Source organism: Micropterus salmoides, unplaced genomic scaffold (genome assembly GCF_014851395.1).
Source record: "Micropterus salmoides isolate LMB-PRFRI ecotype aquatic unplaced genomic scaffold, ASM1485139v1 Ms_hic_scaffold_3110, whole genome shotgun sequence".
Lineage (NCBI taxonomy): Eukaryota > Metazoa > Chordata > Actinopteri > Centrarchiformes > Centrarchidae > Micropterus > Micropterus salmoides.
The window spans coordinates 1-25,000 of NW_024042386.1; the positions used below are offsets into that span (position 1 = coordinate 1).

At 43.8% G+C, this 25,000-nt stretch overlaps 3 protein-coding genes across 3 annotated transcripts; 1 reads left to right on the top strand and 2 right to left on the bottom strand.

Annotated features, from left to right (window-relative positions):
• Positions 1-9: 9 nt before the first annotated feature.
• On the bottom strand, positions 10-1,245 carry LOC119884048 (protein FAM83D-like). Its single transcript, XM_038694517.1, has one exon. It carries the CDS (start codon positions 1,222-1,224, stop codon positions 574-576), a length of 651 nt encoding a protein of 216 aa, XP_038550445.1. The 5' UTR covers positions 1,225-1,245; the 3' UTR covers positions 10-573.
• A 2,833-nt stretch (positions 1,246-4,078) lies between these two features.
• si:ch211-232b12.5 (zinc fingers and homeoboxes protein 3) lies at positions 4,079-17,332 on the top strand. The gene is made up of 3 exons (XM_038694515.1): positions 4,079-4,409; positions 12,355-15,256; positions 15,808-17,332. Exons 2-3 carry the CDS (start codon positions 12,552-12,554, stop codon positions 15,839-15,841), a joined length of 2,739 nt encoding a protein of 912 aa, XP_038550443.1. The 5' UTR covers positions 4,079-4,409; positions 12,355-12,551; the 3' UTR covers positions 15,842-17,332.
• Positions 17,333-18,163: 831 nt separating this feature from the next.
• On the bottom strand, positions 18,164-25,000 carry top1l (DNA topoisomerase I, like; the record flags this gene model as incomplete). The annotated part of the gene is given in 17 exon segments (XM_038694516.1): positions 18,164-19,472; positions 19,621-19,770; positions 19,849-19,943; positions 20,911-21,038; positions 21,227-21,341; positions 21,425-21,493; positions 21,564-21,749; positions 21,926-22,069; positions 22,396-22,540; positions 22,648-22,835; positions 23,219-23,341; positions 23,449-23,570; positions 23,689-23,804; positions 23,967-24,058; positions 24,264-24,333; positions 24,797-24,889; positions 24,989-25,000. Coding segments are annotated over 17 exon segments (1,951 nt in total), but the record flags the coding sequence as incomplete, so codon positions are not given.

A 25,000-nucleotide genomic window follows, 5' to 3' on the forward strand; every position in this document is an offset into this window, starting at 1 on the left:
GGAGGAGAGCAAAGCAAGTCGAGCCACATCTGGCACGCAGGCCCTGCACAGGCCTGAAGTGCTGCTGAAGCCGCACACTCCCCTTATGCTGGAATGTTTCTTTTCAAAACCCGAGGATGGACTGACAGCTCCCATCAGGAACATCACCATGAATATTCATGCTCTGTTTTTTTTTAATCCTTTTCGTCAGCGCTGTCTTTTGGATCAAGATTTCAAAAAGCTGAACTTCCAAATTTTAGACTGATCAAGGGAATTCCATGGGGACAATCTGGCACATGTTTCAAGGTACAAAGAAGATTTCCCCTCCAAAAATGTTTTAAGTGACAATATATGTATACACACACACAGGCTTTTTTTTTTTTTTTGGAATATGACAAGCAGCCAAAACAATAATCCTGTTTCAAGATGATATGACACAAATCCCAGCTGTCATGGTATCACCATGGCCCTTAGGCCTACAACATACTATATGAAACATGTAGTTATATTACAATGACAGTGAATAATGTGGAGCAGAAAATGCTAAACAATATACCACAACTAGATATTATACAATATGTGCTTTGATGAATATCAAAATGAGAAATAAATACTGACAATCTGAGATACCAGATACACTGATTCTTTAAAGGAAATGATAGAATCAGATGCTAAATAATAAAGAATTATAAAAGGTAATTTACTCGCTGAACCAGTATGCAGCTGTGTTTTTAACAACCTTTCTACTTTCTTTGCGCATACCTCTCTGGCACTTTTAATCATACGCCTCGCAGCCTCCTTGCACCCATATATGCACTCCCCGTAGCTGGGCTGGAAGTGCGCCACGGCCCGCGTGACTCCTCGGTAGGAACCTGCGGTGAAGGCGGGCCAGCCGAGCTCCAGCAGTGGCGGCTCCACGTCCGACAGCTCGGGGAAATAGGTGAGAGAGCAGTCCAGGGAGCTGCCGAGAGACTCCTCCAGTGCCTGGTCCTCCCCGTGGAGGGACACACACCGCGGGGGCACGGCGGCGCTCCTGATCCGCTGGATCTCATCGTCCGACAGAAAGTTGGGGATTCTCTCTTTCCTGAGGAAGTCCAAGAAGTTGTCGTACCCTCCCGAGAGCAGCTCCTCCAGGGCCAGCCGGTGTCTCTCGTTGTACACCTCCTGCAGGTTCAGGTCATCGGCCCCGGTGTGTTTTGGACCCAACCGCAGAGGCGAGTCGTCCAGGAACTGCGACAGAGCCATTGTTGGATAGTTGTTCCCCCACCTTTACCTCAAACGGACTCTGCCGCTGCTCAGGTGGCAGGTAACGTATCACCCACAGGAAGCCAAATTCGTATTTTGTTTTTTCCCTCCGTTCCTGTCCGTCATGGATCCGTATTGGCTGTCGGACGGTTGTCAAACCAGAATGGCGTCTCCGGGCTCGCCGAGTCACACTGTCAGTCTAATGTAAAGCCGATTTCATTGGCTCATTTGGAGGCAAACAAGCCTCCTGTACGTCCCTCTGCTCTGCCCTGATCCAGTTTCACCGCAGAGAGCAGGGGAGAGCACAGAGCTCCCACTCTTACGCTTTCACCCGGTATCAAGGACGGTGTCAGTCCTTGGGACCAGTTTCCTCAATCTCAGTAAAATCAAAAACGAAACTAAACACCCGCAAGATTTCTTTAAAAACTCTTGCTTTCTGGCAAGGTTTTCTCTTTCACTTTAGAAGAACATAAACATGTAGAAAGTGATGTCCCCCCCATCTGTCCAATATGCTGCTGGCAGTTAAGAGGAGCAGCGCGCTTCTGTTTTATGATGTGGAGCATCTCACTAACTCTGAGCCCTGGTAAAATACACGAAGCCGGGAGCTCGTCAGGAGTTTTGTTTGTTTACAATACTAGAAAAAAACTGTTGCATAATGATTGTGGTTGGTGTTTATATTGTAAAATGTTGCCTACACTCAGGCACAGTAGGCCTAACCATGATGGATTTCAATGTGAACATGTAGGCGTATCACAAGAACAATAGCCTACAAGTCTTAGGGGTGTTATTTGAAAACAAAAATACTTGTGAGACTGTCACTCTCAGCTATGCCAATGTCACAAAAAAGAGTTTAAATTTAACAGGTAATATCCGGTCCAGTTTACCACCTTTGTAAACCAAAGTGCGCGAGGTGCATACACAGCAGGTAACCATAGCAACATGATGGCCTATACTTCTTAACTTAATCTGAATTCAAACTACAAAAAAATGGGTTTTGATTTGAACACTGGCCACCTTGTTTAACGATGGCACAAGTGCGTTACCACACGAGTTGGATCCTGCCCGATCAAGAATTCAGGCGATTGACACAAAAGCCTGGCACTTGAGGAGCGCTACAGACCATCTAACCCTGAAGAGTGCTCAAGATCTGTCAAGTGGATTTGGAACACCTGTCGTAGCCTTACTGTTGGCCACTCGCATCGAGTGTCCTTATAGCATCTAAACCCTTAAGCCTATCTGCAACATCTAGACGTCCAGAAAATTCAACGCACAGTAGCCTAAATCAACTGTAAACCTACAAACTTAAACAACCCAGCATGCCTTTTTAATTTAGAAGATTCTCAATTGAAAATGTTCTGTGCAATGTCTTGGGAACCTCTAATCTAACACGGATAATGTCAAATACAAATAGCCTTGGCCTATAGGGAAAGACCTGCAAAAGAGGAGATAGTGCCAACAAAACCAGAGGAATCAGACAGACACTTACTCCCCGAGCTGCCCAACAGAGTGCAACCAAATCTAAAAAGTAAAAAGTCTTACATTGTATTGAGACATGACTGTTGGGATCCTGTCCTTCACTTGATCACATATCAGCTTAAGTGCACCGAATGTATTGCAAGAAAAGTTACATTTTTGAGGCAGAGGTCGTTTAACTATTCCAGATCATGCACAACTACACGTCTCATACTCCTGTAAACCGGAACCATGGGCTAGCGTTTTTTGTTTTTACTGTTGAGTGATTCATCTTCCTGATAGATCATCTTTGTTTCTCCTGACTGTATACAGCCACAGCTACAGGCAACGTCTGAATCCAGGACAAAGTGGGAGGTAGGTTTCCTAAATATCAGAGGCCTAGCCCTATATGTTCATACTTTACACCAGACATCGCAGGTGTTGCATTTACGTTGCATATGCTGTAGGCCTCCAGTTATTGTCTCCTTACCTGTTACACACAATAAAGTGTAGCCTTCACACTAAATCCGTCATATAATTATTTCTAAGGTTATATAATCCATAATACTCAGTGGTTTTAAAGTGACCTTATCTACTTAATGTTGTTTCTGTACTATTTCTACGGTATTCAATGCTATTTGACTAGCGGTTATGTTTTCTCAGTATCCTCCCAACATACATAGTTATTCTCAGATTATATTTTTTTCTATCAGACCCTTATTCCAAACTGGTCTCTGTCTGCTTTGGGCCTCTGCACTTTTATCAGTGCGCTTTTACGCACAGAAGGCCAGCAAGGTCACGAGGGTCACAGCCATATAGCCCCTATTCTACACAATAAGACATAACTAACATTGGTAACGTGATGAAAGGGAAAATGTCTTCTTATGTTTAACTATAAAAATGGTCATGAACAACTAGGCTACATTTACTGTGCATCTGCGTAAATTGGTCTACCACTATTACGCGTGTGCGTAAGAGTCTATTTTAAGCCGGAAGTCTAATAGGTCTGTGCTTTAAATGACAATTCCCACAACGATTAATATTCATAGAGATTTTTTTTTCTAATGACGGAGAGCCATCTACTGAAAAAACATGTGACCTAATTAAGAGGACCTTTTGGGTGATGAAGCTGACTGAAACGGCAGATCACTAAACTCCTGTGAAATCCCAAATGTACACAATACAATCCATCTGTTCAGCCTGCTCCGCGGCGCCATTGTAGCTATGTATAACCCAATCTGTTAGAGCTCTGCCTTACTCCTATAACGACATACCCAAATGTGCACTGGGCTCAGTATACGTACCCCCCGCCCCGCCCCCCTTCTACTCACTCATGCACGCATACATACACACACACACATCCCCATCTCATCCCCGCCCCTCTCCAAAATTTTAGATGAAAGGGCTTTTGGATTTTGGATGACGCTCCGAATCACGTGTTCATAGGAAATACACTCGCTATAATTTTTTTGGAGCTGCCTCGTCCTGCACCGCCGACCATAGTTGTTTTGCCGTCTCCATACAGTGTGGCAGAGGGGTGGATAGGTAATGTAATGTAATGTACCTTGCCGTGGTCACTGACGGGTTCACGCCAGTTCACCGGGTTCACTTGAGGAGAGCTCCCACCCCCTGCTCGCCTCCTCTTCTTGTTAAAACGCAACGATCGGAGCTAATCCAATATTATTCATTTATATATTAATGTCGGATTCCATTTTTCCCCACCGACTGTTGAGGTAAGGACACATCTACTCTTCCAAAACGCGAATGCTTCGCATTATTGGCGAGGTGCGATCTCCAAAGTTGTTTACTGAAATTATGCCTCGCTATTGAATATTGAATTTTCATCTGCTGTTGTAGTCAAGGCAGTTTATATGAAGTCGCCAATGTATAAAATGGCGACAGTAGGTGGAGGAGGGGGGTGGAGGATTTTTGGGAATATTCATAAGGTTATATAGAGTGCCAGATCGCCTTTGGCAATAGGCTCCGAGGCAGTGTGTTGCCCCACAGCTTTGTGAATGGAGTGAAACGGGTTAACTCGTCAGTTTGTTACAGTTACAACGGATCCTCCGTCTGGCTTAATTTGCGCTCCTTCTCGCGCTATACAATGTGGCGTATCTGCTTATTTTATTGCACAACGCGCTGTATTTCCCCACTGTGTGCTGTGAGCGTGAGTGCTTTTAGTTGTGAAAGACTTCTGAACACAGTGCTATAGCAGGCTTATCGACTGGTATAAGAAGCCTCCGAGTGCATAGATGTTCAAACTGCACGCCAAGTATCAATTTTCATCTATTGATCGCTCACTCTCTACACATTTCTTCCTCTAGCCTGAGCAGAAAGGTAGGCCTTTATGTCTATGCACAGGACTCTTTTTCTTTCATTTCCTCCTCTTCCTCCTGCCAACATGTGCTGCTGCCCTACTCTCACACACACATACACACACACACACATACTGAAACATATACAGTAGGCTACAGAAACAAGAGCTGCTCATTTGAGGAGCACAAAGATATTTTGCAAACTGGATTAACAGTGAGGCATTGTATTAAACATATCAGTTCCTCTATGGTCACATTTTCTATCTGTACATAAATATTGACCGAGCTTTGAATGCCATGTGTATCCCTCTGCCTTTAGGGGAGGGACCTCTGTGCTGACTAATGTTGCCTCTGTGGATCATGTGTGGGCCCATAACACAAGAGACAACCCCATATTATTAAAGCAGCCAGCTAGACGGGCATGAATCATCGTCAATTTTTGGAATGTATTTTAATTATTTAACCGTGTAAGCTTGTTACATATAATGTAGGTCATAGAAATGACTGCGCAACACTTAAGCCATTGAGGTTTTCCTGAGAGAGTAGGTGTACGGAGAGTCACTCCAAGTGTGGAGCAGAGTCCAGTCTCCAGTGGATATTACTGCACTGCAATAGTTAATTTTCAGGCGTTTGTGATGACCGGCTAAACAAAGGTAAATGAGCTCTCGCTGTGCGGATTGGGTTCAGCTTGGCCCAGTGAGTCTAGTGTGTGGAGGTTTTCACTCCAGTAGGACGCTTACACTGGGGGAATGTCAATTCCCTTTGTGGATCCCTGGGAACGGTCTTCCATCTCCCTTCTCTGAACTGCTCTAATGAGGCCAGGCATATTGCCTTTCATCCCTCACTCCCTGCAATTAGGCACAGCTCACAGTTTTGGTTATGGCCACAGCGGAGTGTTTGTATACACAGATACAATGTAGTGGGCCAGGACTGCCCACTCCCCCTCCGCAGAGCAGCAGCGTCTCTGCACATGCCACCCTTCATATACCTGGAAAACGGTACTTTTGAGGATTTAGTGTTCTGTTTTCTAACAGCAGTCACTGTAGATGTTATGTTTGTGTGTGCCTCCCACAGCTCAAAATGAATCCCCTGCCAGAGAATACAGAGGAAGGTCATATGGTCATGATTTGCAGATTTAGCTGACATGGAGTGTATAACATTCCTTGAGTTCAGAGAAGAAAATCTAACTAAACTATCTAATGCCAACCAGATCTATTTTCCAGCCATTTTTATACAAACAAGCATTCATGATAGCAGCATACCTCATGATCCTCACAGAAAATTCTCAGAACCACAACGCAGAGCCCTATTTTTCCCACCGGAAAGCACAGCAGTTCTATACAGGTTCACTTTTATTTGGGTCTTTCGTCCTTTTTGGTATTGCTTTTGTCATCGGACCAATGCCGTATCGAAGCCCAGACCGCTGAAAAGCCTCACTAAAACAGCATGTTTGCACAGTTCCAACCAAAAGAAACGCCTGTGCGCTGACGGGGGGAAAACCTTGGGGCTAGTGGGGAAAGAGCCCCTGCCACTTTCTCTGTCCCATGCAAGAAAGGTTTGGTCAGCAGGAGCTGGCATTTGCCATGCTTTGGCAGTTAGAGGAGGCTATGATGTCAGCCATTTTAGGATGGACAGTACAATGTGCGGTACGCCGCCATCTTTCTTCTTTTTCTACTTAAGTTGCCAAATGAATGCCTGTAGTCTTGGCTACAGAACTAAAGAAGTTATTCATCAAAAGTGATGTAAAAAGATGTATGACTCAGATTTTTTTCTCTGTGCACCATGGTTTATTTGTCCGTCATTCATCTGGGCCACAGATAGAAGGGTTCGGAGAACAATGTAAGATTTCATCAGCGATCGCTCACCCTAACACAAAACAGGACCACGCAACAAAGATGCTCAGACGGGCAGAGTGCAGTAGGTATGTACTGTACTGCCACAGTCTCCGAGCCTCTGCAGTGATTTAGCAAGACAATAACACTGACAGGAGGTCAGTTGCAGCGTGTACGGCTGCGATATTTCTTTCATCAATATCTATCATAAACAGAAGAACAGTGGAGCTGGGATTTATGCATTGCTACAACCTGATTGAGAAAGAAAGACCAAAGTCGTTGTTGCGGACCTCACCCAAAGTTATTTGAAAGAGACTCGAACCATGAATGGACTTTTCAAAGATGGCTGGCGGGGCATGTGGATTAAGTTTGTCCTGCACCGGATGCAGTCCAGGGAATTCAGTGTGTATGTCTGAGTGTGTGTGTGTGTGTCACGAGGTCGGTGGGTGTGGGCGAGTGACTCCACTGTGTGTGTGTGTGGTGGGCAAAGGGAAGACAGAGGTTGCCATGGCAATGTTAACACATGAGTGGCACCACCGACCGGTCTCCCAGTGGACGAGGCTGCAGTCGTGGAGGTGAGGGGGGGGTGAGGAGGAGGAGGAGGAGGACGAGATGGCTGACAACACCTGCATCTTACACATTCAGACACTAATACGCACACAAACACACCCATGTAGAAAAAAGAAGAGCCCGCCGTGGAGATTGAGACAACACACTGAAGCCACAGCCCGTCCTCAGCTGGACAGGCGGTCAAGACTGGGTGGACCCACGTGCTGTATTATCACAGTGCTAAGGACCCTGATGACTCTGAATTGTTTTTCAGCACACGTAACACTGGAGCCCGACACTTATTCATGCTGGCATGCGTACAGAGCCATTCACGCACAAAGATGTCCCAAAACTGAAACCCGTCCACCCTTGCTGTCAATAAACCCCCCACATTAACCCACACTGGTAGCATGATGGACACAGGAGACACACAGAACAATCGCAATTTGACAGTCAGCCGTCTAAAGGCTCCAAGTGCTGGATCACGTTTCCCTTATAAATGAGGCGCCATTGTTCCCAATCTCTTCTCTGTGCAAGACAGTAATTGGTCTCTGTCTCTGGCTTATATTTGGGTGTCCAGCTGATCCACTCACATGACGTTAATCTATTTAATGGACATTTGGCAGAAAATGTTCCTGCTAAACAGATTTTTCGATCATTCAAATGTATCTGTCAGGAGTTCCCCCTCTCTGCCCCTACCCCCAGCGGATGGCAGGTCATTTTTTTGGCAGACTTTTGAAGCAGAATCTCAAGACAGCCGCTGGATCACTGTCATAGCAAATTACATGCAGAATAAATATTGTCATAGGTGAGAGAATTTATGCCGGATTTTTTTTTGTTTGTTTCTTAGCTTTTGTACGACTGTCGCGTCAAGAGACTCCTTGCCAGTTATTCAGTTCAAAGAGAAAGATTTTCAGAACGGTGCAGGTGCTAAATGTCGCGGAGGTGAGGAGGGAGTGTGTGAGGAGTGTGTGTGGAGATGTGTGCCTACAAGGTGTCAGCGGGGAGGAATATTGAAACTGCAGAGCCTGTCATCATCATCAGTCATCCTCTCACTTCACTCCCAAATGTCTGAGTTTTGTCTTCCTTTGTCCTTCTCCCTCGTCCAGCCTTCACATTCTCATTCATGTGACAGGCAGCGCAACAAAATCACCAATCTCTGTTTGTTAATGTCAACTGTAGGTGACCCGACAATCTGGGAGTGTCTGAATCAGTGGACTGTTTTGAATTAAATTTTAATGTTTTGCAACCACTTTGCAGCCTCGCCTCCCTTTCAGCTGGTAGCAGCTCGCTGTGGATTGGGCATGTTTTTCGTGTTGTAATATTGTAATTACTGCAGCAGTTTATGAGGTGATGAAAGGGAATACATGCTGCTTTCTTTCAATGGGTTTGCTGAAATGGGAGCAGCACACGCTGTTTGCCATGTAAAGTATGGAGAATATAATTAAATATTAATGAGATGTAAATATAATATTGTAATGGAAATAACAGTGTAAGAGCACATAAGGGAGGCCCTCCTGTAAATCTTAAAGCTGCTATTAAATCAAGCGGAACGTATAAACCCCATCAGAATTCAAACCTAGCCTAATCCCATTTGTTTTGAAACGCTTGTTTTTTGAAAAGTTAAATGGTTCAAACGTGGTTTTAGTTCGGCGAACAAGGCCCCTCTGCTTACGCTGAGCGTGGGTGTTCAGAAAGGACGTCTGAGAGCTCTGCCACTTTCCCTCACTTCAGATACGATTCCCCTGGTCCGCTGAGATGAAAAGAGTTTCCTCCCCCCTGTGCCACAGAGCCAGTGCCAGTGCGAGGACATACGGCACTCTGGGGGGACAGTGATCGTCTGAGGGTTTTCTACCTTGCTGCTGAAACACGAGGCCTGGCTTTTCAGAGGGAACCATTCAATGGCTCCCTGTCTGGGAAGCCCTTGTCTTGTGTCTGATCGCACGTCTTGCTCACCAGATAAAGCAGCCCATTCTTTTGATAGGTGACCTGATTCTTTATGTAACCTTTGTCAACTTTTGGCTTGTCTTGGGTTTTCTCATGCAGGAAGTAGAGTGTTTTTCTGAGGAGGGGAGCATCTGTACTAGGCCGGCGTCTTTTTCATCACAGACCGGCATCCCCTCTGAGTGCTACTACACCAGACCAAGCCCACCGCCACGACCAAGTTACCTTCTCCATCACTGTCTTTTCTGAAACATCCTGGCATGCAGCGTGCTGTCTGTGGCACAAACAAAATGAATCACTACAGCACAGCTAAACTAAGCCAAATTTGATTCTGAAAGTTCTATAGCATAGTGTCATCGCTCACACAGAGGTTGCAGATGTGCATGACTACATCCCTCTGTTGCATGAAAGCTGACTTCTAAATCCCTCATTCAGTGGCACAAACTCAATGAACGCCATGTCCTCACCAGGGGTTAATCGAGTGTGCCGTCAGAGGATATCATGACCTCTCTGGCGGCAAAACATACAGCACACGCCCGCGTCTGGATGCAGTGAACCAGGATTACTGCATAAGATGCTGGTGACCTAGTTTTTTTTTGTTGTTTGTTTGTTTTGTTTTGTTTTGGAGAGGGGTGGTGTCTGTCCGAAAGCCGTCAGTAGAAATGGGGGGAAAAAAAGGTAGTTACAAGGAGGACGTTACAGTCTGTCTGGGATCAGTGTGTACTGTTGAGCAGTCATTTGAGGGTTTTAATTCTGGAACAGGTTCATCTTTTATTTACCATCCAGCCGGCCATGGTGAACATGCACGTGGATGCAGTAAAATGAAAGTCTGTGAAAGTGCTTTTCCCCGTGTACAAACGCAGCATGACAAAAAGAAAATCTGTTGAAAGTAGGTGAAATTGTTTTCTTTGTAGCTAACAAAATGCAGTATGTTGAGGTATGCTTGACAGTATAGTGGTCGAATTTGTGCAGCTGATGTTCTTTCCAGAAGGAAAAGCTTGTTGGAGAAACTAAAGCCTGAGATATATGGATAGATGATGATAGGATGAGACTAGTTTTCAGCAGCATGTCACACATCAATGCTTTCCCAGTCTCAGCTGTGTGTGCGTGTCAGTGTCTGTGTGTGTGTGTCAAAAGTTCATGCAGAGGGCAGAGGGTGCAGAGCTGCATTTACACTGATATTTTTCTCTCATCGTTTGTTTTGCTTGTTTTGTACTTTCCAGTGTTAAAATAACTATAAAAACCAGCTGTATCCCTAATGAAAGACTGGCGGGAGCGTGTCCATTGTCTTGTCCTACAAACTGTGTTAAATATTTGTGGCTTTGTGAGAGAACAGAGGTATGTTTCACTTCATAATGCACAGAAGAAAGCGGAGAAATGTTGAAGACTGCAGAGACAATCCGTATCTATCCTCACGCCTGGAGTGTCATAGGAAGGGAAAGCTTGTGGATGTGGTGTGCTAATGGATTTGTGCACCCAGTGATCTGTGTATTGTGTTTGTTTGCATGCATCCGACGTCATGCTGCTTGTTGAACACATGTAGGATGAGATGGTTTGAGCCTGCAGCTTGTGAATGGCTTCAAATGTGTTTGTAGTAACCTTCTCCGACCTTATGAGAATGTTTCAGTGCTGTTGTTGGCTGACTGCTGGGACACACACAAACACATTAGTCACTTGATTTCTCCCCTTGACACTACATTATACCAGGAAGGTACACTGTAACGTCCAATGTAAAACATATGGCTCACATCCAAGTGTGGCAGTGAAATGCTCATCCTCACCAGCAAAGCCATTCAACCTTCATAGGTCTGCTTTACAAAATCAAACCAAAAAGGAACAGCACGACAGAGCGTGAGATACATTTTTAACATGTCAAATAAAAAAGGTCCCTATTATAAAGTGTCACATAATTTAAAATGATAATATCTATACTTACAAGACAGCTTTACAAAATATTGTCTGCAGACAAACACAAACCGGTGTGCATATTTTTGCATATTTGTGATCGCTGCAGACAATGTGAAACAGCTGGTAAGGTTAGATGCATCCAGCACTATCAATTCGGAGCGGTGAAGTGTATCCCACTCAATAGGTATAAAATCCCCAAGGTAGTCTGTGGATGATATTTTTGTACTAATATTACACTTTCCTGGAGGGACACAGGTGGCATCTGGCATCTGGCAACAAATATCCTTACACTGATTCAACACTGCACATCCCATTTATGTGATATTATTCTTTAGCTTTAGTCTTAGTACCAACCAGCATTTTTATTACATGTTTTGTTAAAAGTTAGCACACATGCCCTCAATAATTAGGAGAGCCATGCCTATGGCCATAGTGAAGAAAAACAACAATTATCATAAAGATTAGACATTTCTGGCTCTGTTGGCTCTGTGAAATAAAAAGTGACAGCTAGACAAAAGCCTGTAAATCTAAGTAAATAACCAGAATACTGACAGGTGTGTGTGTGTGTGTGTGTGTGTGTGTGTGTGTGTGTGGTGGTTTACTAATGAAAAGCCTTTTTCTTTGCAGATTTGCTTGTTGTATTTAATGAAAAATATGTTTCAACATTTAGGAAATGTAATTTTTTTATTTTGTTCATGAACTCTGATGCCTGTTTTAAAATAATGTGTCTTGTGAGCGAGATCCTCTTTTTGTACAGTAATTTAATGTAACCTTCATTTTTGATTATGAGCACAATGCAAAAGGCTTTTTTAAAAGAAAAGACCTAGACCAACTAACTAACATGAATTGCTGATAAATACCACCTACACTTTTCACACTGTATTTCCACCTACACTTATTACCCTGTGTGGGGCTATTAGCTTCCTCTACATCCTGTACTATAATATTTCATGCTAAAAGATTTCATATATTTTTTATTTTTTCAAAGCATCGACTATACATCTACTATCCCTTTACGATAGGTTCTCATTTCATTTCATTTTGATGATGTTCAGGTGCCATACTGCCATTTCCTTTTCTATAATCACTAAATTAGTCACACGTCCCTCTTTTTTTTTTTTTCCTCACAGGTTCCCTGGGAGTTGTTAAATGTGTCCATGTGACAAGAGTCCTAATGTGGCAGAGGGCATGAAGCAACACTGTGATATCATAGTGGCTGGTCCATGACACTAAACTCCATTCAACCCTCTCCACTCTCCATCCGCCCTCTGTTTTCATCATACCGGACAAGCAATCACTCACTCTCCCATCTCCACAAAGCTGCACAATGGCCAGCAAGAGGAAATCCACTGTACCCTGCATGATACCATCCAAATCCAAACACGTGCGTGAGGAAATAATACTGGGCTCCCTACCAGAACTCCTACCAACAATCCCAGAAGATAGCATACTCAGCATCTCTGGAGAAGTGTCTGGCCATTTCTCTCACAGCTCCTCCAAATCCGAAAGTGGTATTGAGATGCAGAAAGGAGGTACATACAGCTGTCCAAAGTGCCGTTTTGAGTCCAGAGATCTAAACTACTTTTTGGATCACATGCACAACTGCCACTTAGACTTCAGAGCGCAGCCCACCTTCTACTGCCTGAACTGTGGAGTGTCAGTCGTCCGCTTTGAGGCTCTGGCTCTGCATAATGCTAAAGCCCACCCTAAGATAATGGAGGGCTTGGTCACTGCCTCCCTAACTGTCAACAAGAGGGATGGAGTAACAACAGTGGAGCAAAGCCTCTTCACAGACAGCGGAGAAGACTACAGAGAATCTGGGATCTCCCTCACCAAAACACCGATTGCAAAGATGATGAAAGCCAAGGGGGAGCACAAAAAGATTGTGGTTTCTCACACCGTGGAGGTACGGAAGATCGATACTGGGAAGGACGTAGACCCCAGCATACTGACAAATGTGCCTGAACTCCAAAACGGGGCTCTCAGTGTTTCTGCCGCCCCAGCTATGCCGAGGACCACTGTCACTCATTTGATTACAACAACAGTGTCCAACCAAGTCTTTCACCAGCACACTCCCTCCCTTTACTCTCCCCCTTCCTCCGATTCCAATAAAGACCTTCCAAAGGTGATGATCCCTCTCAGCAGCATCCCCACCTACGATGCCGCCATGGACACCAGCAGCTTTCTCAAGACATCCTTTGGCAAGTTCCCCTACCCGACCAAAGCCGAACTCTGCTACCTAACAGTGGTCTCAGAGTTCCCCGAAGAGCAGATCAAACTGTGGTTTACTGCCCAAAGGCTCAAGCAGGGCATAAGCTGGTCTCCTGAAGAGATCGAAGAGGCCAGAAGGAAGATGTTCAACACCGTGTTCCAGGGTGGAGCGCCTCAAAAGCAACCCGCTACACAACGGCAGGTCAATCACATTGTATCCCACCACACTGTCACTGCCCATTCAGGCTCAAAAGGACCAAACGTTCAGATGGCCAAAGTTCCCTACGGCAGTATAAAAACCAGGCCTGTCGGCGTCATGACCACACAGGGCAGCATGTCAACCAACCCCCATGTCACTAGGGTCTCGTATTCTACTCCAATCGTCCCCCCAAAGTTTCCATCCGCAGTCAGAGCAACAAAGGTACTGGCAAAGAATGCTCAGCCCACTGTGGAGCCGGACAAGAGCAATGGTTTCGGCCTGGACATGGCTGGAAGCAGCGGTTGTGTCAGTAGCACCAGCAGCAGTCGAAGCAGCAGTAGCAGCAGTAGTTGCAGTAGTAGCAGCAGCATCAGCAGCTATTCCAGCAGTAGTAATGGTGGTGAGACTGTCACCAGAAAACCGGTGCATAACAGCAGCCCGACCAACAGTATCAACAGCATTGCCACTTGCTCTACCAACATTAGCAATAATGATGAGCACTGTGTTGGTGACACCAACGGGAAACCAAATGTCAAAAGCAACAGTTCACCAATTGGATTGGAAGGTTCAGTACCAAGTACCAAGAGTCAAGTGATCATCGATAACACCAGCAAATCCAACATCACCTGTAACAATCATAACATCAGTCCACAAGAGCAGGCCCATGCCGCAAAGCCCGACGACGAACGCAACAACTACATCCACAAGACCAACAACAGCAGTATTAGCAACGAATACCCCAGCACTACCTGTAATGACAGCGTCCCTAACCTGAACCATGCCAGCAAATCCCCAACTGAAAGCACCAGCACTACTGTCATTACAAAAAGCAGCTCATCTATTTTAGATGAGGGTAAAGGCAACAAGGACTTTCCCATCAAAGGCATGTCAATCTTACAGCAGCTCATTAAGGAGGAGGATCTGTTTGCCAGGGACAGAAGCTGCCCAGAGCTGAAAGTTGACCCCATGAAGATCAACTTCAAGAGGCTGAAGATGAACGAACCAGAGACAACATCTGAGATTGTACATCAAGAACATAAGTCTGAAATAACCGAGGTGTCTGCTTCTCAGCCGTCTTTCTCACCCCCCCGAGGCAACAAGACCCCCCAGCAGCTGCACATCCTCCGACAGGTTTTCTCCAATACCCGCTGGCCCAGCAGTCAGCAGTACGAGGACTTAAGCGTCCAGACGGGCCTTCCCAAGTCAGAGGTGGTGCGCTGGTTCAGTGACAGCCGGTACAGCCACAAGAATGGGCAGTTGAAGTGGCTGGAGACCTATCAACGACCGCCCGCAGACTCGGAGGAAGCGAGGGGCCACGAAGACACTGAAGCCGAGTCACTGAAGGACTCTCCAGTGGCCAAAAAGAAACTTGTTGAGCAAGACATGAACAAGCACCTTGAAGGAGAAGCAGGACTGAACTCAGGGCAGCGGGTTGTGTGGCCGGATTCATACTCGCCACTGCTGGGTCTGATGGGGTCCGAGGGGAGCGGCGAGCGTGGCCGAGCTGAGGAGTCAGCGCAGATGGGAGTGCAGGATCCCTGGTCAGAGAGAGCAGAGGACCACCAGCAGCCAGTGGCCAGTCAGTCACTCATTGAACAACAGACTGATGCCAATCAGGCCAGGTACTTCAGTCATAATGCTTGAATTACAAAGTGTGAAAAAAAGCTCCGAAAGTAAGATACACTTCTTATTCAGAGTGCCTTGTGATATTTTACAAGCTTAGTGCTATTTACCAATCAAGAAAACAAAACCAATGAAAGCCAGGTAGAATGATGAAAGCATGACAGCTTGTTGTTTGTTGTCGTTGCTGCATGATGTACAGTAAAAAGGAGGCAGGAGAAGTGTGTACAGGTACTCATGCTGAGTAGCTTATTCAGGCAATCAAAGGTCTGTGTTTAAGAAGCTATTTTTAGATAAGTAGGAGTCTGGGCCATTGAATTATAGATTGAGAGCGCATGCTAATATATGTGAATAAATCATGACAATTGTCTTTGGTGAGATGGATTTCCAAGAGGCAAGTTAACCTGTACACAGGCATCTTTTTACAGTCCCCCCCCCCCCCCCGAACAAGAACCTCACTTGTACTATAGTAATACAGCAGGACCTTTCCAATCATGTCTTCACAATTTGTGCATGTTGTGTTTGCCTGTTCATGTTTGTGTGTTGCTGATAGGGATCGCCTGAGGATGGAGTTGCTGGAGGTGTGATGAAGCAGGCCCAATCTCGCCAGAGGAACATGATGTTTAAAGGCTGGCTTGCTCCCCTGGCCGTGGTCTAAAAAGAGTGTTCATAATGACAGCAGATGTGATTGTAGCTGGACCGTTGGACTCTGACTGTAACTGTGAATACCCCCCACCCTTCCTCCTCCTCCTTCTCCTCCTCCTTGTCCGCCTCCTCCTCTTCCATCTGCCATCACTTCCTGCCATCGTCAAAAGAAAGAACTTCTCACCTTTGAGTCCTGTGATGTTTAAGCCTTTCATGCTTCTTTGTGGTTGTGTGGGGAGGGTGCACAATGAGGTCAGTATGAGGGATCAAAGAAAAGAAAGAGAAAAGACGCACACTGACTGGAAAACTGACTTGAATGAGCGAAGATAGGATAGGATAGGGCCGAGAGATATTGTTTTGGGGTCAGAGGGAGAAATATATATATATGATTGAAACTGCACTATAAAAGAGGGTTTGTACTGACTGGACAAACAAAAGATGTGTCAAGGAAATGTTATTGTTGGCTTTGTGATATTTTTTACTTTTTTAGCAACCAGTACTTCAGCACTGCCTTGAATTTTACTTTTTCCGTTATTTGGTTTTTCAATTCTATTTACTCCTCTATAGTCACTGTAAGTCCAGATGCAATCAAACATGGTTTATTAAGATCTGTATAAATGTTGGTGATCACTTTGCAGTTCAGCTACACGCAAGAGACTATATACAATGCACTAATGAAGACAGCAATGCTAAAAATCACACTGCCCCACAGTAAAGGTATTGACAGCTCCGTCAAGATCAATACACTACACTGCCCTGCAAACTGAACAGAGAGAAGCCTGTCACGCTAACGTTGCCTTACTCAGCTCTGTCCATGTGTTTATATGACCTGTTTGTCCATCACCTTGCTTTCCAGCTACTGTGCTGTCCTGAAAAAATTAAAAAAAGAAAAAACATGCCAGTGCATCGATGGTCACTGTTCGTCTATATCTGTGAAAAAAAAATCTTGTGCTGCTTTCTGTACACTTGGAGATGTTTAACTTTAAGCTGTAATTGTATCAAATATTGTTACTGGCAAAATGTTGTTTAAAGCAAAATTATCAATTTGATCCCTAGACACTGACAGAGTGAGATATTGTGCTAGCTAGAGAGCCAAATGAGGAGATCTTTGCTCTCCTCTGAATTTTCTTGTGTTTATATAAACATACAGTCACTACATGAATCCTATTAAGCTGCATCTTTGTCAAGCTGCTAATAGCTAAGAACGGTGCTATACCATCCAAAGTGAAATTGGAGGTTGATCTCCTACCAGCAGTGTATGCACTTGTGTCGAATGTTACAAATTTATTTTGGTTTGAGATAAATGGAATCTGGACTTACGGTGTTATGATCACTTAAAAACTTTTATGAAATAGTCTGATCATAAAGCACTGTTGTATCATCCTTTCTACACTTCTGAATCTTTACAGAATAAACTGAATACTCACCAAGCAGTAACGTCTAATTATTTTCTCAGTACCCTTACACCAGAAGTGAATATGAATTCTACCAATGATACCAGTCAAATTATTCAGTGTGATGAAGTTAACGTGCAATGAATGCGCTGGGATTGGAGAAATGCATACAGCCTCACCTGCTGGAGAGCAGCTGACAATACAGTTTGTGCCGAGATCTGGATTACAAGTTTTCATGGCAGGCAATCATAGCAAAATAGATTATTTTGCCTGCAAGGTGTAATGGGGTGTACTTACTCTTACGGTATGAATGCAAATGGTGACCAGAGCTTCTCTATTAAATGACTGATGTGCAATGAGGGCGAAGAAAAGGGGCACAGGCCTGCCAGATGTTGCCAGAGAAAATAAATCCTTGAGAAGGGCACAAGGGAAGACTCGAGGAACAATATGCAACAGGAATGTACCAGGTTGTAGCGAATCCAGTCACACCATGGTTGCTTTTCCAACAAGGACGGAATTTGTTTTAATTTCTAAGAGATTTAGACAGTTTTTGGAACTGTTGATTTGTCTTTACCTTTTGTTAAACCTCGCATGTAAGGTGCCACAGGCTGTGAATTTTCAGAGAAAGTCAAAGCTTGTCTTGCGATTAGAGAAGATCAAATGTGTTTGAAGCAAATGTGATGACGCAGTAACTCTGGTAAGACCTCCACCATGGCTGCCAATCCAAAACCAACAGGCAGCTGTGCTACTTGTACTTGGGGGCCAAGGCTTTTTTTTTTTGGAAACTGAGAAAAAGAAGCCATCAAAATTTCCTAAAAATGTTCGGAGAATAAACAAGAAATTTAATAAAATCACAAGTACACAGTAGAATAACTTGTAGGGTTTTATTCATTTTTCAACCTACAATGAGCATAAACTCAAAAGAAAACATGATCAAAAGCTATGACAAAAAGGTAAAACAGGAATAAGATGTTTACTTTACAGCTACGTACATCAATTTTCCTATCGTAAGAGTGGAATAAAATGAACAGATAATTCACATTAAATGTTACATTACTTAATCCTCAATCTTTACACAATTAAAAACTAGTAACAGATTGGTGATTTTTGGCAAAGTTGATATCCCTCACATACCCTTCTGGGAAGAAAAACATTTTCCATTAACTGACTTTAAATACATCATAGCATTATCTTCAAGTAACAGATACGCAAGGTTTTTTCTTGGAACAATTGTTAAATTAAGTTAAAATCAGATGTAGACAGGGCTATGCAGAGAGATTCAGAGGATGCTTGCAACTCAAAGATACAAATGATTGGTTCACATTTACACTGAAAAAAGAAGTCCCTGATGGAGGCTGTAAAACAAAATATTCACATTCCGCTTGCTTAAGTATTGACATGGTAGCAGTATTTTCCCCTTTGCTCGCCCAGGCATCCTCTTTCATGCTAAACAATTCAACACAATCCAGTTTAAAATATTCACCCATACAACTTCCTTGGCTGAGCCTCTCATACGCACGCACACACACACACACACACACACCTCAAAGTCGAGCTCACATTTCCATCTCCTCGAAAGGCGCGTGGGTGTAGTTAAGGAATTCATTCGATTTATCTTTGTCTATCAAAATATAGAATTCATTAATAATACATGGGAGGGCTAAAATACAGAGCAAGTGAACAGAAAACAACAATAAAAAGCATTTTGTTTTTTGCTGAATACAGTAGCTATAGGACCACAGAGTTCAAAGTTCAGGCATTGTCAGGTTTTGTCCCCGAGGAGGGGGAGAGAAAGATAAAAAGGGTCTTCCATTTAATGGGACTACGCCCTGATTCTCAGTTGTGGGTATAGTTCAGTCTTGATGCCCGATCTCAGATCAGATGTTTAGACTACCCATAACACCCTTCTGCCACTTCATTATGGCCTCATCATCCCATCTTATTATGTCGCTGTTTTTCTGCTCAAACTGTCTGAAATCCCTGGCCAGGTCATCGAGCAAAATTCAGTTAAGCTAAAAAAGAAAAACAAGTATCCGATAAAAATGTGTATCATAGTTAAAACCACAAACTGGGATTTTAAAATTCAAAGTCGTCATCCGTCATGTCGATGGCCCAGGCAAACTTCTCACGCTGGGTTTTGTTGTAGATTTTCTCCACAGGGATGCCCCACTTCTTACACCTAGGAGACAAAAACAGAAAGAAATCAGGATGGGCAAAGTTCATTGTTTGAGCACAACACTCCTCTTTCAATAGCTTTTGCACAAGAAGCAATTCTGCCCCCCCCCCCCAAAAGAAATTCTAATATATTTTCAAGAATATTATCCTACCAAGCCACAGAGATGCGAGGGTCCAAATAGTTGAGCTTGGAAGTGCCAAGGGCAATCTGCTTGTTCTCTTCACGGTCAGTCGCCTGCACCTCCAGCTTCATCAGTTGCTCCTCTATCCTCTGAACCGCCTTCTTCTTGGTCTCCACAGCCCTACAGAGGACACATAAGGTTAGACATGTGGTGACCAGGGAGACAACAGTAGTCTATACCAAACCTTTAGATACTTACTTTTTGGATTTTTCATCTCTCCGCACTTTGGCATCAGCCTTGGCGCTCTTCAGTTCTCTCTTGGCATCAGAAAGCTGGTCCCTTTTAGCGTCAATCTAAGAAATAAATGACAGCAATTAGTCTAAAGACAAAAGTACAAATGCTGATTATACTTGTGTAACATTAAAAATAGGATAATTCAACAGCACCTTTGACATCGCCTGTCAAGTGCTTTCTAATCTGTAAATCATTTTTGGTGAAACCGACATGAAAATCTGGAGTCCGGGCATTTCATGTAAAATTTCATTAAGGCATTGTACCACACTTTTTTTTTTAATATATATGTACACACACACACGGCTACACTTTGTCTTTAATCTCGTTATAGGGAAGTTATTTTGCTTCACACAACGAACAAGATTCAAGAATTTGGAGATGCAACGGCAGTAATCCACTGACTCAGGCTACGGCACGTTACGGAGCGGAGCGTGCAGCCTGCCCCACATTTACTTGTTATTTGTCCTTTTTGTGCATCTACTAACTTCTTCACAGCTCTATGTAATCCCGCTTCGTTCCATCAACTTCAGGCTGCATTTCAGAATCAGAGCATTTGTTTAGATTTTGCTTTTTGTGCTTCTACTACGATTAAGTAGGCTACGTAGTTAAATGATTTGTGTGTGTGTGTGTCTGTTTTAACTCTCCACAGGGTTTTTTGATTTTAAATTGACTCGATTCTCTACGCTTGATGCGGCTTGCGTCAAAAATAGACCTGCTACCTATTCTCTGCGGAGCGGAGAGTCGCAGCTGCAACCGCGTCTGGTAGACTCAAAAGCATAGACTATAATGGCCGCGATTCGCTCCAGCAAACGCAAGTGTAGCCGTAATGTGCCATAGCTTGAGTCAGTGGATTTTAGGGGTAAAAGTCAGCCGAACGAGCACAGCAAACAGGTTACTGACAATTCAACATTAAGTTTTACTTGAACTTAATATTGACATTTCCGAAGCCTACAAATGAAATGTGAGAAAAACCTGAAATGGAGGTTAGTTTAACTAAAGAGGAGTTTTCAAAAACAAAATGTTCACCTTAGTCTGCAGGTTCTGCATAGACTTCTCAAAGGTCTTCGGTGGAGCCCTCTGATGGTTACACAGGATGGCCACAGCCCTGTTGGCCCTGTTGTAGGACAAGATCTTGGCTGGAATGTTCTCCTCCGCTAGAGAGACGGTGAGTATAATAAGTTGTCTGTATGCAGAATTATTCATTACAGCAGTCCCACATCCAAATGTAATGCAGATGTTTGCATCTTCTACTTAACACTACATGCAAAAAAAAATAAATAACCAAGCTGGAGTCTAGCGAAAATGTGGCGACAGATCCCTTTGACTGCGGGTGTAGACGTACCACTCGTGAGCTCCTTCAGCTGCTGTTGCAGGGTGATTGAGGCATTGTAGGTACGGAAAACTTTGGCTGTCAGGCCGTCCATCAGCTCCTGAAGATGCTTGTTCAGAACAGATGTCTGGGCGAAACAAAGAGCGCAATCATTAAACACTGAAATAAAATGTCATTTCAATTTCCATTCCCATGTTGTGTTTTGCTTACATTCAGGCGATCAAACAGGTCGTCATCAGGCTCCTTGTTCTCCATAAATAACTGAAGGTTCTTAAATACCTACAACAGACAGAACACATAAATACAGAGGCAGTACACTTACAATAAAATACTGTTGTACAGTCCTTACCCTTTTCTCTACAGGGACTTTGTTGTAGTAGCGGATGGAGTCTTTACCCGGGAAGTCAAACTCCACCACATACTCTTGCCCTTCGTTCTCCGGAAAGAGTTTGATGTGTTCAACTCTCAGCGAGCAGCAGCCCACGGTGTCAGCGGTCTCGCCTTCCTCCTTCTCGTTACCCGCTCTCAGAGCCAGCTAGAGCACATCAGCACATCTGGATTAAAGCCGGCTTACAAAGACATTACCCTCGCTGCAGCTAGTGTTCAAGCACTCACTAAACCCAACTCACAGGTTAGTCATTCTTAAAAAGCAATTACACTACATTAAACTCCCTCAAGCGGGACACTACCAATAGCAGTCATGCACCTCACCTTGTCGATGAAGTAGAGTGCCACAGCCCTCTGTCTGATCCTCATCTCCTTAGACTTCCAGTCTTCACGGTACTGATTTCTGATACGGTCCACACATTTCTTCAGTCTACGAGCGGTTTCATACTTCTGCCAATCCTTCTCTCCCTGCAGACAAACAGCATGTGTGAATGAGACAAGAGTAACTAATGAATTAGATTGAGCTCAGGGGTTTGTCAGAAATGCAGTCATATGAACTCTGATGTTGCATAGTACAGCATGTTCCTGCACAGCAACATACTGTATGTAGCCACTCAACTGTTTATATTTCAGCGGAGCAACAGATCGGGCCTTGAAATGTCATGATGAAACCAGGAAACAATATGTACAGATGCTACTTCTAGATGAAATTGTCGTACGCAGTTGTCCCCCACACAGGAATGACTAAAGACCCATTTTGTTTTAAACAGGTCAAGAACAGCACATCAGCCTACCTTGATCCTAGAGCTGGGGTTCAGCATGATGTATTTGATGGAGCCTTGAATGTTCTCCGTCCACGACACAAGCCAAGTCACCTTGTTGTCATGACGAACTTCTTTCCACTTAGTGCCTGGAGGAGGCACAGGGTGCTTGGAGTCCCTATGAGGAGCACATTAATAAAACATTTAATCAATATACTCACTTAACACATCAGTTCATCAGCATTGTTTTGTTTGTTTTTCCTCCCTAAACAATCATTCACTCACTTGCTGCAGTTGATGATGATGTCTTGAGGCCTGATGCGACGCTTGAGCATTCCCATCTTAGGATGGTCTCCACGGCCACGGAACAGGCCCGGGGGCTCAATGCGGAAGTTAGCAATACGTTCCCTGTGGTTGTCCATGATGCAGAAGCCATACTCCTGCAACAAGCGCTCATTCTCCTCCTTTATTTTCTGCAAAGTGTAGGGGATAAAAAAGAACTCCATCTTGTTAGATCAATAACTTGAACAGTGTAAAAACTCTTTCCTGCATCCACTGTGACACCGTTGAGTGCAAAGAGGGTCAAGACTTTTTACAAGTTCTGTACTTAAGTGTGCCAGGTTTTCTTGTGTTGCCAAAAGGCTTTTTGATTGTTATGTACCACGGTTGAATTGCTACTTCAGGGGATCTTCTTTTTGAGTAACTGATTTATTCAGATCCATAATGTGTGGGATTAGGGAATGTTGAAACAGGGCCTTGGGCTGATGTAGCTCACAAGTGACATTGACCAATGTTGTAAGTTTAATCCTCCTGTGAGGCTGCTAAGTTGGTTTGCAGGTTACATGCAGTAGCTGACCAGTTTATCATCCTTTGTCATGGCCTTCCTGGCTTCAGACTGTGCCTTGAAGTATTCGCTCATCTCAGAAAAGTCGCACTTCTTCAGGTCTGTGATCTTAGCCCTTTCCTCTGAAGTCATTTCCTGCAACAGCAAGCACAGTAAGCTCAGAAACAAATCTCTGAACAATTACTTTACAAGAACACAAAATTTGATATTTGTAGTTGTATCCAGGAAGGTTATTTTCCTACCTTCCGCCAATCTTTAAAGAAGTTTTTGCGGAAGATATCCTTTGTTGTGTACTCATGGTCCAGCATTTTGGCGAAGAACGTGGCCACCTCCTCCGCTTCTGGGCTGAGCTTCATGTGCTTACCTAAAATATGCAAAAACAGATGTTTCGCACGCCGCTGACATGCCATCACGTGGTTCAACAATATAGCCCTTGACTGACGTAAAAGTTGCGTGATCTCCTGGGGAAATACAATCTTTACCATCATAGTAAAATTTGACATTGCTAGGAAGAGGCTCGTATGGTGGTGCAAACACCGGTCCTTTGTGTTCCAGAAACTTCCATTTGACACCATCTGTATATCTCTCTTCTTCCCACCTGGAATCAACCAAATAACAATGCCATCCAATGAGTTTGAATATTCCAGAGAAACAAAACATAACTCGATCCAACAATAACACGCAATACATCCATACTCGCCCCATTGCCACACTGATGTACGTGTAGGTATGGTACAGCTGCCTGGCACAAATAACTCACCATTTCCACTTCTCCTCTGGCTCTTTCTTTGCTTTCTTTTTCCCATCAGTGACTTCCCCTTTTTTGTTTTTTGTCTTTTTGGACTTCAAGTCCTAAAAAGGGGGAAGAGAAACTATTTGAGTTTTGCTTGCAGGCTGGCAAAAAAAAGAGTCAGTATAACAAAAAGAGTCTAGCCTCCCTAGTTCTTCAGGTGCTCCCTCATTTTGTTCTTTCTAAAATATATTTGAGCGAGGAGGCTTATCGTTTAGAGAAAATCTAAAACCCCAAGTTTGGATTCACCTTACAGCCTTTGCTTACCTCATCTTGTTTCCTTTTCTTGGCCTTCTTGTCATTTTCAGTTTTTATTTTCTTAGGCTTGAATTCAGAGCTGAAAAACACAGTGACCAAAATTGTAGCACAACAACATGGGTTGAGTGATTACTCTGCTGAAAGTGAGTATCTGGTACATAAAATGTTAGTATCAGTAAAATATCCAATTTCTAAACAAACACAAAACACACACACACACACACACGGGAACCTTAAAAAAAAAAAAAAAAAAGTTCTTACTATTGTAATCAAAAACATTGCTCTGAAGCTCAATTCTGAGGCTGTTCTGTAAAAAGTTTCTAATATAACAAGTGGTGATCAACGGCACCCAATTTCAGGCTTAAATAACTTCCCGTTGGTCCCACCTACGTCCAAGTTACACCCCGCCCATTCCGAGTACAGATCATTTAATTTGTTGAACACATAAAGAGAGTGGTTTATTTGTTCATCCCTACTGACAATTATGCAAATACCTTAACCCTATGAAACATAGAAAAAGTGCAATCATATAGGCCACTCACTCATTATCATCATCCCGTTCTCTTTTTAGAGACTTCTCGTGTTTAGGAGAGTGGTAAAAATTATCCTCAGGCTCAGATTTCACATGTGGGGGGCTGCAAAAGAAAATGCACTTAAGATCAGAAACAACTTCATATAAAAATGCAATTGTAGCATAAACCGTACTTAATAGAAACGTGGAAGCGAATACATACCTGGCAAAGCCA